At 38.1% G+C, this 11338-nt stretch overlaps 1 protein-coding gene across 1 annotated transcript; it reads right to left on the reverse strand.

Annotated features, from left to right (window-relative positions):
* Nucleotides 1-1806: 1806 nt before the first annotated feature.
* Nucleotides 1807-10120, reverse strand: ccdc47 (coiled-coil domain containing 47). Its single transcript, XM_008295346.1, has 13 exons — nucleotides 10020-10120; nucleotides 8439-8725; nucleotides 8235-8336; nucleotides 6923-7097; nucleotides 6673-6794; nucleotides 6518-6583; nucleotides 6322-6423; nucleotides 6029-6139; nucleotides 5780-5865; nucleotides 5626-5684; nucleotides 5413-5522; nucleotides 4009-4176; nucleotides 1807-2772 (listed from the first exon to the last, which is right to left on the reverse strand). Exons 2-13 carry the CDS (start codon nucleotides 8715-8717, stop codon nucleotides 2692-2694), a joined length of 1461 nt encoding a protein of 486 aa, XP_008293568.1. The 5' UTR covers nucleotides 8718-8725; nucleotides 10020-10120; the 3' UTR covers nucleotides 1807-2691.
* Nucleotides 10121-11338: the final 1218 nt, after the last annotated feature.

Below are 11338 nucleotides of genomic sequence, written 5' to 3' on the forward strand. Positions count from 1 at the left end.
ATCAGCGTTTGCAAATGCAGCCTTCGATTACGGAGCCGCTCTTTCTTTAAACACCGGACACCGAAAAAAAATACAGACGCCATCAAATCGTCTTAACACACTTTAAATAAAATAAAATAAAATTTATTTTAACAAAATAAATCAATGTATTTTAATTATGAACAAATTAATATAGTTTGAAAATAAGTACGAATCTGCGTTTACAATTACAAGTCAAACAAAGTGACTAAAGCGCCCCCTAAAGGCCGATCAGTGACATAACAACGAACCGAAAGTAAAACAACACATTTTAACACATTTCTGAACCAAAATGGAGCGACTTCATGTGTAAAAAGCTACATTATTAGCTAATTTACAAACCTAGAAATAAATGTAGTGGTGTATCTTAAACATAGGCTACTTGTTTTTATAAATTTAATTTAGGAGAAGAGATGCAGGTGCTCCTAACACAATGCCTCAAATCTGCTGCATACGTTGTTAAAAAACACAGAAAATTCTGTCCACACCCTTATGATAAATAATCAACTACAGAAACTTATAATAAAGCAATAAAATGTGTTTTCATCACTACTCGACAACCTGTTGCCATAATGTGCAAGTTTATGTACTAATTAGAGAGTTCTGTACTAGTTATGGGAAGTATTTGCATACAATAATGTCACTGCTCCAGATACCCTGCTGACATGAAAAAAGCTCAAAAGAACAAATTATTTTCACTTTAGTAAATCATTCAGATGTTTCTGAACAGTAAACTAATATCTACTCATATTTATCATGATGCAAAATGTGTTTTATTGTTACAAATTTCCTCTTGCATTAACAAAAGCAGCTTTTTAATTTGGTAATTTCACATGTTCACTGTTCAGTAGTATAACAACACAGTAAGACATTTTATGAGCTGATCATAGGTTTTGTACATTACATTTTTTATATGTATATATAAAAACATGCGTGAGTAAACAGTAAAATGTTTACCCCCCTCCCCTTCATCATACTTCATCATACAGTATTTCACTGATCTATTATTACTATGATTAATAATATCTGAGAATTTCAATTGTAAAAAATCATAAATGTAATTAATTTATTGCAATTTTTCCTAAAATATACAGGTTACCCTAAATAACAAACTCCAGCAAACCCCTAATGAAACTAATTATCTAGTACAACAATCCTGCATTGAAGGTTATAGTGTCTAGTTTTTGTTGAAATTATTTTAAAACGTGTTGATTCAACTAAATTTAAACCAACTTCACTCCAACTTTACTTTATCCACTTCATTTATATCAATGTGAGCTGATTAAACACATACAATTTCCAAATGTGGTGGATTTTACTCTGCCTTATGTCTTCTAAATTCAGGATTATACATATAGATTTTTTTTTTTTTTTTTTACAGGGATAAAGGCCACATTTCTCAAAAACAACAAACAACAAAGGAGGCACAATCTATAGCCTCCACTGTGAAGTTTCAATGCAGGCTTGACATTTCAGGAAGCTTGGATGTATTTCAAGATTGTTTTAATCATTGTTAGTTGTAGATCATGTACTTAATAAAATAACACTTAAGTGATATGTCTTACATCTTTTCCTAGTATTGTATACTGTGTCATCTTCACCACTAGAACTCAAGATTTGATGGAACTCAATTTAATGCACCAGTACTTAAAACAGTTGGGATAAAAGTGTAGCTTTTGTTAATTCATGAAATTCCTTGGTAACTTTTGAGACTGTATTTGTGGTTTTGTATTCAAGGACTGTGTGATTAAATAAAAACATATAGTTCTTTATTTCAGGGGGAATGTCGTTTTGTCATATTCAGACTTTTATTGTAAAAAAAAAAAAAAAAAAGCTTCTGGCCAGACAAGATAATTATATCAGCGTGTGAAGAGATGACCACATTGATGTAACCAAATCTGGTTCATAGACTGCTGACACCATCCACAAGTTAAATTTAGCATAAAGCCTCGCCCATTCTGGTGCCTGGTATAGACCCTCAGTCTCTCAACGACTAACATCAACTATCTGTTACCCTGTCCAACACGACTATTTTATGACCTACAGGCGTCATTTCTAAACTCATCATAAATTACCTTGTAACTACTTGAAATTTACTGTTAAAAACAAACAGAAACAGTTTTCCAACAGAATCCAGTGCATTTTATTATGTTTGCTCAGAACATGATGAAAAAAAGGCTGCAAGAAACCAATATTACTGGATATATAAATTAAATTTTCCTTAATAGTATCATTTAAGATCATTTTAATGCTAATAAATTTCCAATGAAACCACAGCAATGCTTTCATTCGTTTAAAAAAATGTGGCTCGATACCAACAAATAGTGTGTTCCTTCCCAGCAAATAAAACAGCTCACTGAGTGATGCAACTTCCAAACAGATCTTTGATTCATTTTGAGTAAAAATCCTGGCGTGAATGTTGGTGACACATTTGACGGTGAAAAGTCCTCATTTGACACTGACAGTTCACATACGGTCATAAAGGTTTTGCCACGTCATATGGAGCAGGTGGTGACAACAGACAGCGAAGCCAGACACACCCAGAGGCGCAGGAAGTCTGTTTGGAGCTGTGAGCGACTGAGAGCCATGAACTGTGGTGAGAGAAGCTGGAGAAAACTGAGCTGAGCACTGCTTGTGTGTGCTTGTATCCCCCCCGATCCCTGGGGTGATCTTTCACATGGCTTTAACTTTGATCTGCTTCATCTTCATCTGCTTTTTCTCAATCTTCTTCTGTTCACGTCGCTGGGCAGCTTCCTGAAAAAGGAACATGATGAAAAAAGGTTACATTTAAAAAGGAAAGATTCAACATTTTTGGGAAATTCACAGGTTCGACTTTGTGCTATTAGTTAGGATGATATATAACACTGTTGCCTGTAGTGTTTGAAGCCACATCCAGTAGCTTGTTGACTTAGCTTAGCAATAAAGTTTAGAAAAAGAAAGAGCACAGAATCCAAAAGGACAAGGATGTCCAACTACATCCGTTTATACTTTGCAGTATGTAGGTCGACATGTTTTTCTGGCCAACTATCCACTGCACAAAGAAAGACATGTCATGGTGTCTTGCGCGAGTGTAAGAATTGAGTCATCGAGAGTACACAGACAGATGACAGCTCATTTCACACTACAGTCTGGGACAGATGTATGGGCAAGGTGGTCAAAGTTGAAAATGCAATGTTATGATGTTGTAGTATGTCCCAGTTGTGTGTATACTGCATGCAACAGTGCATTTTGTAAGGGCAGCAGCAGTGTGTAAAGAATAAAGTGTGCAAATTAGAACACAGAGTATTTGTTCTTTGGCTGCAGTTGCTACACAACCTACACAAACTCCAGTTACTCCTCCAAGCCACAAGAACACTGTTAAACCACAGCACGTTATTTTGTTGGTCCTGATAGGTGGGTTTTGTTACCTTTGGGCGGAGCCAGGCCAGTCATTTCTCTCTATTTGCAGTGTTCATGCTAAGCTAAGTATGATGATTTAGGCATCATCATTGGTATCAACTGATGAAGATTTTAAAATCAAGTTTCAGTATCCCGAAATACATACTGAGAGGCTTAAAGATAATAGTTGTATCCAAAGATATTACTTAAAAATAAATATTTCATGTTGTAAATGTAAGCTGAAGTTGTTTTCTCATTTAGCCCAGTGAATGAGTGTTGGAACAGACATGCGAGTGTTAATTCCATCGCAGGAGAGACCTGATGTTTTCTGGTATTAGGCAAAAAAACAAAAAACAAAACATATGTGCACTTATTGGCAATCAGCCAAAATCAGTTGAAAATATTGGCAAGAATCCAATATTGTGCAGAACTAAAGCTATCAGGTACTGGCTCTACTTACAAACATATTTACGGTACTATTGGTTAAATAAATAAAAGAAAGAAAGAAAGAAAGAAAGAAAGAAAGAAAGAAAGAAAGAAAGAAAGAAAGAACATTTCTGACACTGTCCAATGACTCTACATCATTTCGTGTGGATTGTGTTAATTCCAGACCTCCAGACGGCGTTGTCTCTCAGGGTCCTCCTCATTCATGATCCTCTCCTTCTCAGCTCTCTTCTTCTCCTCACGGCGTGTCTGAGCTGCCTCCTGACGCTGAGCGTGAGTCTGCTTCAGGAAGTTCTCCTCCACACGGGCCCGGTTCCTGTCAGCTTTCTGTTTGCCCTGAAAATATAGACAGCATATTAAAAATAATCTTTACGCCATCTGTCGACACTGCTTGGTGTTGCTGTAACTGCAGGCAGCGACTGCGTTAACCACAGTTTAGAACTTTAGTGGCTCCGTCAGTGTGTGCGTCAAACAAGCTGTTTTTAGTTGATGTGTGTTAAAAAGATAAAGCTATCTGGAGCTGATCATTTAAAAAGAAAACGAGGGAAGAGGAGGCAGACAGAGAGAGGTCCTGATGATCAGAGAGCAGGTGGAGGCAGAGAGGCACCGACAGAACCAGTGTAAGAATAAAGCCATTCATTCAATTAGAATGGCTGACACAGAAGCAGGGCTGCAAAATGAAATGAACAATAATCACAATAATGATTTTAGCTTTGCGCAATTACATGAACATGAGCGACTGTGGTATTTAAGGGTAAAAAAAAACAAAGGTCTTCTCGTGAAATGCGGAGTGCACCTACGAGCGCTGTTTTTTCCACTCTTAGAAAAGAGCATTTGTAGAAGAAAAATCACTTGGTGTCATCTTGGACAAATCTGACATTAGAACACCCTAGTTTACTCGTTTTAAAGTCATTTTTATGGTGGCACATCCGTCTGAGGATATCGTAGTCACCAAGCAGCAGCTACCGCAGCTTGCAATCTGGGGTGTTCAGGGAACATTAGTAAATTGTAAAGTTTATCGATAAGAAAGTGTTCAGCAAGTGATGTGTTTTGCCTGCGACCAAATAAGAAAGTTGATCGCACCCTGGAGCCCTGTATGGGTTGTGTTTGGGTTGTGTTTTAGGTGGGATGGGCACCTTTAGAAATGTTGATGAGGACTCCATTGTTTGCTTTCAGACGAACTCTAAATGACTATTTTCAAGACATCAGCACTGCCTGGCACTGGTTCATTCACCTTAAACAACAAATTAGAGGTGTTGCTCTCCTTGTTGTCTCTGCTGGCAGCTACTATGCATTTAAGAAAATCTCTGGTTTTACTTTTTACCATTGCTGTTCCTACTTTTAAGTACTTCCTACAACTAACCAACCAACTTCCTCCATGTTTACACCAGTACCCTCACCCTCAGTGGACGTGAAATGTCAAGTGAAATGCCTATTAAGGGGTGTTAGTGTGAGATTATTTCTGAAACCACATCTGGACAGAGATTTGCTTCCATTCAAAAAACTAATTTTAAAGTGAAAACATATGAGTGTGGATGTCGCTTGGTGTCATAGTGGGTTTGTTACACTCACCTCTCTGTTGAGGCGGAGCTTCTTGACTTTATCGATGCTGTAGATCACCATGTTCATGAGAGGAAGCAGAGTGTCCATGTCTTTGGGAGAGGTGTTGCCCATTCCAGGCACTACACACACAGAAACATTTGGTATACATCAAATACATAAGAAAAATCTAATCCTGAGATATAATAAAGATGTTCAGGATAGTAGGAGGGGACAAGTGCTCACCATTAAATGTAAACAGCAGTGTCTTCTTGGTCTCAGGCAGCTTTAAGGGCTGACCCTCCCTGAAAAACAACACAGGAACTATTAGCATAACGGAGATAACACTAACTACTGTAGAAGAGACGAAAAACACAAAAAAGATTAAATAAGCACTTACTCTTGCATAACTTTTGGACCAGAAAATTGGTCCGAGAAATGGATGGACTCAACCTTATCAGCATGGTTGGTGATATAATGCACCATCTACAAATACAAAAAACAAACAAACAAAAAAAACAGATTGTAGTGACAGAGCTTCATTTAAAGAAGCTGTTTTCATCTATCAAGACACCGCGTGCCGTATTCTGAGCCCTCACAGTGCCTTTTATACGATAATACTGTCTGAGATGTGAGCATAAAAACACACCTTGTTGTCCATCACCCCATCCGTGACCTCGCCCATTTCAGTAAGAATAGCCAGAGATTCTGGGAGTCCATACTTGGACCCAGACTTCGGCTTGTCCCCGCAGAACTCACTCTGAGCAAAAATAACAATCTAATCAAATCATTGTTTAAAGTTTAATTACATGTTAGTAAAGAGAGTGAGAGGGATATTAAAATTCAAAGCTGTGTCCGAGTAACTTTAATGATCAAAAAACAGATCAGTGCAATTAGTCCAACTGTGTGTAGCAAAAGTATGAATTTGTGGAGGATATTCACCAAGTCCTGCATCTCCTTCTGAAGCCGGGCCATGGCCTTCTTGGTGCCCACAGCAAACACAAACGTATCCATGTCCTCGTCATTCAGAGTCACTTTGATTTGCTACAAGTAAACACACACACACACACACACTGTTAGACAGTGTGTCTGCAACACAACTAAACGCTAAAAGAGACATGACACGACTGATACGTACCACTTGGTCACAGGCCGGCCTCATCATCCTGGCCAGAACATTGAGCAGGTCCTGCCTCTTCAGGAACTGAACAGCAAACAAATACAAAAGCATATTTAGAAAAACGCACCGACACCAACAACACAAACCTGCCTACGGTAACACATCCCTCGTACCTTGAGTTGGATCAGCATGCCTTCACAGCACACACGTCCAGAGCACCACAGGTTGTAGATGTGTTCATTTTCCTGATTCAGTTTCCCAGTGCTCACCGCTTCTTTACTGGTGCCGTCATCACCTGGACATGCAAATGGTTGACAATTAAACACAACATCCACCTCATTCTATTACCATTAAGTCCAGGAGAAAAGCACACAAGTAGTATTTCATACACTGCTGTTATGCAACAGAGATGAAAGAACTCACCCACTAGTGCAAAGTTGCTCTCTAGAAGCTCTCTGTGCGAGTTAAACCAGGCCTGAGCGAGGCGACTGTTTTTGTTCTTGCCGATGATGTAGTTCATGATGTAGGCCAACAGGCCGGTCACCATCAGGATCTCCATGTAGTAACTTTCCCAGCTGTTTTGCAGATGTGCAGGAACCTGCAGAGAGACAGCAAGTTACCATCAGTACTACAGCTCAACTAAGAATGAATGGACTCGATATTTGGGAGGTTTACAAAAATCATATGTTTTTTGCAAACAATCTTGATCATGTCATACACTACTGAGACATTTTATAGTTTTGAGGGAAAAAAAATACTTCTAAGTGCTCTCTGATGGATGGAATATGTACCTGTAGCATAATTTTCAACCTGGTTTGGCATTTCTGCAACTAAAATTCACTGGTTACCTGTTTACTGACATACACACAGACGAGAGCCTGACACCAGATTTTTGGCATCAATGCTGATACTGATTTTAGGGAGCAAAAAATGTTCAAATATTCCAGCCCTGTCATTCAGTAATATAACTATTAATTTAGTGGCTGACAATCTTATATTAAAAATACAAAATAATGGGATGAACGTTATCTTTCCAGCAATGCAATTTACATTTATTTATTGTGAAAACATTGCTTCACTCTGCACCACCGTCTGCTCAGATGTAATGTGTACTCTGCTACATGTGCTGCAGATCTGTGATGAATCCTTTTCTAAAATACCCCCAAAATTTTGCAAAAGTTTACATATCAGCCCACATTAGACAATATATATGCTGACACCAATGTATCTTTAATAGGCCAACACTAACTCGAACACAGGCACACACAGAATCTATAAAAAGCTGATAACAGCCAATTTACTGGCCTTGCTAAGTGATCAATGTCACTACAATCAGCTTCAGTGTGACTGAACCACTCATGACTTAGACCAAAGGCAATCTGTTGCCAAAGGCAACGTTTTCACTGTTGCCATTGTCTGGCTTTCACAACAACAAATTATGTAAATTGAAAACTCTTTGAGCAACAAAATACCACAACAGCTACAAAACAGTGGAGCAATCTGCATTTCTACTGCTTTAATGTTTCTTTGCAGTGGCCTCAGGCAGCTGCTAAACTGAATTTTCATTACAATGGAAACACACATGAATTTACAGTGCTCCCCGCCCTGAACAAAAAACCTCTTCTGCAGGCAGCAGAAATGGTGTGCACAATCACAGCCTCAGCAAATCACATTAAGCAGAGGATGATGTACCAGAGATGTTTCTGAGCAGATTTTAGCAATAAATCCAGCTCACCTTGGTGATTATAAGGGGGTCTTTCATGGAGTGGCCTGGTTTATCCATGTCTCCAATCCCCTCAAACTCCTCCTGGTCATATTTGCTGTATATGTCCTGATCCTGGGGAGATGTGAAATTAAATTTACCTTGTAACAAATAATTCAACAGGATATATTAAGGAGTGTTGCTCAAATATTCAGCTGTAAACACTGACACTTGTACCTGTGTCTCTGAGTCCTCAAATCCATCCTGGCCATCCTCCAGCTCCACAGTGGCTTCATCTTCATCCTCTTCAGGCTGCGAGGACGGCGAGACGCGCGGTGGAGGAGCGGTTTCTGCCTCAGCCGCCTGATCGTCGTTCATGTCCTCAAACTCAGCAAAGTCATTGTCATCGAAGTCTGCGAGGTCCTCCCCATCATCAAAGTCATCATTGTACCTTCCCCTGGAAACGGGAAGAGCCAGGAGGAGCAGCAGCGTGGGGATCAGGAGGACACTTCGCATCGTGGGACCTGCATTGAAACAGAGCGAAAGAAAGTTGACACAACAGATGAGAAAATAAGGGTGCAGACAGAATTGCGAGACAGAAATAGGAAGGAAAAATCTTTTACAACCTGCTAAAAAAAAGGAGTGAAAGAATTCAAAACAGTTTACAAAGTTGTCAACTGGTACAGCCAGGTGTTGGTGTATTAGCAGTCAATAAATGAGATCAGAGCAGAGTTGTTCAAAATGTTTACTCTGAATCAGGTTCTCTAATCTTACATGTGAGACAGTTTTTCAAATCAACATTGGATTTGCGCATCTGTATCCAGATACAAACTTTTCAAGATGATCAAATTATTATCAGTGCTCTAAATTAATAATTGATAACATAACTACTGCAGCTCTAAGACCACAACAGGACACTAAGTAGTAAATAAGGGCTTGTCCAAGATTGAACTTCAAGCTAAAATTAAGAAAAGGTAGCATAAAGCATGTTGTGTTTTTATTTTTTTTTTAGATTTAATGACCTTGTTTTGATACACATTGAGAAATCATAAAAACTACCTTCAGATAAGATAGGTGGTTCCAGTTCTGCTCTGGACTAAACTATACTATGCAATTTAAAGAAAAACTAAAGAATATTTAACGACTAACTTAAAAGACAATGAATGGCTTAATCACTGTAGCTACAGATTAAAGCGCAACATATTATTACAAAGCGGATTTTCTCGTGACAAACTCCAAAGAGGAAAAGATCCCCACGGAGCGAGACGAATAGGAAAACAATGACTAAGGAAGTAAAATAGAATGTCCCCGTGGTTGCTCTGCGGTGTCACTTCATCATTGCCACTTAAAAGCTACGATATAGTAAGTTTAACAGTGACATAATGTGGCACCGTGAAGGCCACACCGGGACAAACTTAAGCAGCTGCACCCTAAAAACAGCTGAATGCGGATATCCAAACTGGAAGCTGCCGTTAGCTCCACTAAGTGAAACCAAGGGCTGCTCGCTAACAAGCTAAAATAATGTTTGACTTTTTGTATGTGTGGGGTTTTTTTTTTCAAGTGGCGTTAGAGTTAAAACTTGTTCACTATGTGTAGGATTAAACCACAGCCCAAACCCATCCCCCTCCCAAAACCAGCACTCACTCACTTAATCATTAGCTGTTAGCAAATCTGGGATTAGCATGCTAATGTGGCTAACTAGCATGGCACCTTGTTGCTACAACCGGGAAACGACCTGAACAGAAAGCGGCGTGTTTTCTCCTTAACATGGCTGACAAGTAAACTATTATGAGTACAAGCGGTAGAAAAGCAGCTCACCTGGAGACTGACTGTGACAGTACCGGTTTAGATGAAGACCTGTCCTTATGCTGTTGAGACGACTGAAGCTGGAGACTGACCGTCACACACACGCGACCTTTCACAGTAAAAGTGCTGTCACGTTGGTTGTCATTGGTTGGCGCCTCCAGCGGCCACAACGCGTAACTACAACTATTACTTATACAATTGCAGTACAAAATGTTGAATATGTAATGTAATGTAATGTAATATAATATAATATAATATACATCTGTAGTGCCCTGTCTTGATTTATGATAGGTCATTTTGGGTTTCAACTTGATGTAATACATAACAACCTATGTATTAGACATTTTTTAAGCTTATTTTATTTCTAAATTTGCATTTATCATTTATTTATTCACAGTCTTTTAATCTACATCTATGCCAGTGACTTAAGGAGCTACTTCTAGCAGGTCAGTGATGTGTTTCAATAAAAGGACATTGCTCTTTTCATCTAAACATTAAACACATGAATATAAAAAGGAGAAAATCGAGGCATTAAATGACTGCAGAACTGTTGGATGTTTATATGATATTGTGTTATATATTATATGAGGATGAAATTCATGATTAATGCACAGAAATTCAGGCAAGACGCTACAGGTGGGAATGGTACACTTTTTAACAAACACTATGAAACGTCCCCAACTGATTACTTACTTTACGATTATTTGCATATTTATCATTACAATTAAATATGCCAATGATTTCCTGTCTAATTAAGTTTAGGCTACTTTGCATCAGATTTTACAGCACAAATCTGACCTTTGGGGGAAAACAAACAGCTTCAAAATATTTGATTCATTTCGTTGACATATTAGAGCCATATTCTCAAGAAAAAAATCATTCATTTATTTGTATTTATAAGCGTTTACTTACATATATATACAAAGTTAAAACTGAAATGTTTGTGGTATGCTAGAGCAGTTTAAGTGGAGATTTAAGGCTCAGAGTAAAAGCAAAAAACTCAATTTCAGAAAAGGACCTTTAATTATATGTATTTTAACTGAAATCTGAGGGGGGCCAATAGGCAAAGTTTTGTAAAATAAAGACGTAAATGTATATTTTCACTTTCGTTCTATTAGTCTGAAGGAGACATATTATGGTATCAAAATGATCCAAAAAAAAGTGTTTTTGTCTGTAGTGTCTCTTCTTTAGTAGAATAAAAATAAATCACAGCAGGTAATAAATAAATAGTAAAAAAAAAAACAAAACAAAAAAAAACGTATTTTCTTATTAACATAAATACATTGCTTTTAAATAGTCAAAAAGTAGGTACAAAATGTAACTAAATGTCT

The sequence above is a fragment of the Stegastes partitus genome, unplaced genomic scaffold (assembly GCF_000690725.1).
Source record: "Stegastes partitus isolate 25-593 unplaced genomic scaffold, Stegastes_partitus-1.0.2 Scaffold1038, whole genome shotgun sequence".
Taxonomy (NCBI): Eukaryota; Metazoa; Chordata; class Actinopteri; family Pomacentridae; genus Stegastes; species Stegastes partitus.

Bases quoted from the DNA above. Each gene is read 5' to 3' on its own strand.
- ccdc47 (XM_008295346.1), bottom strand. From the start codon at position 8,717: ATGCGAAGTGTCCTCCTGATCCCCACGCTGCTGCTCCTCCTGGCTCTT. The intron at 6,795-6,922 runs GTGAGTTCTTTC...TTGCATGTCCAG, and splicing joins GAGCAACTTTGCACTAGTGG to GTGATGACGGCACCAGTAAA. The intron at 2,773-4,008 runs GTCTGGAATTAA...TTCCTTTTTCAG, and splicing joins AGAGACAACGCCGTCTGGAG to GAAGCTGCCCAGCGACGTGA.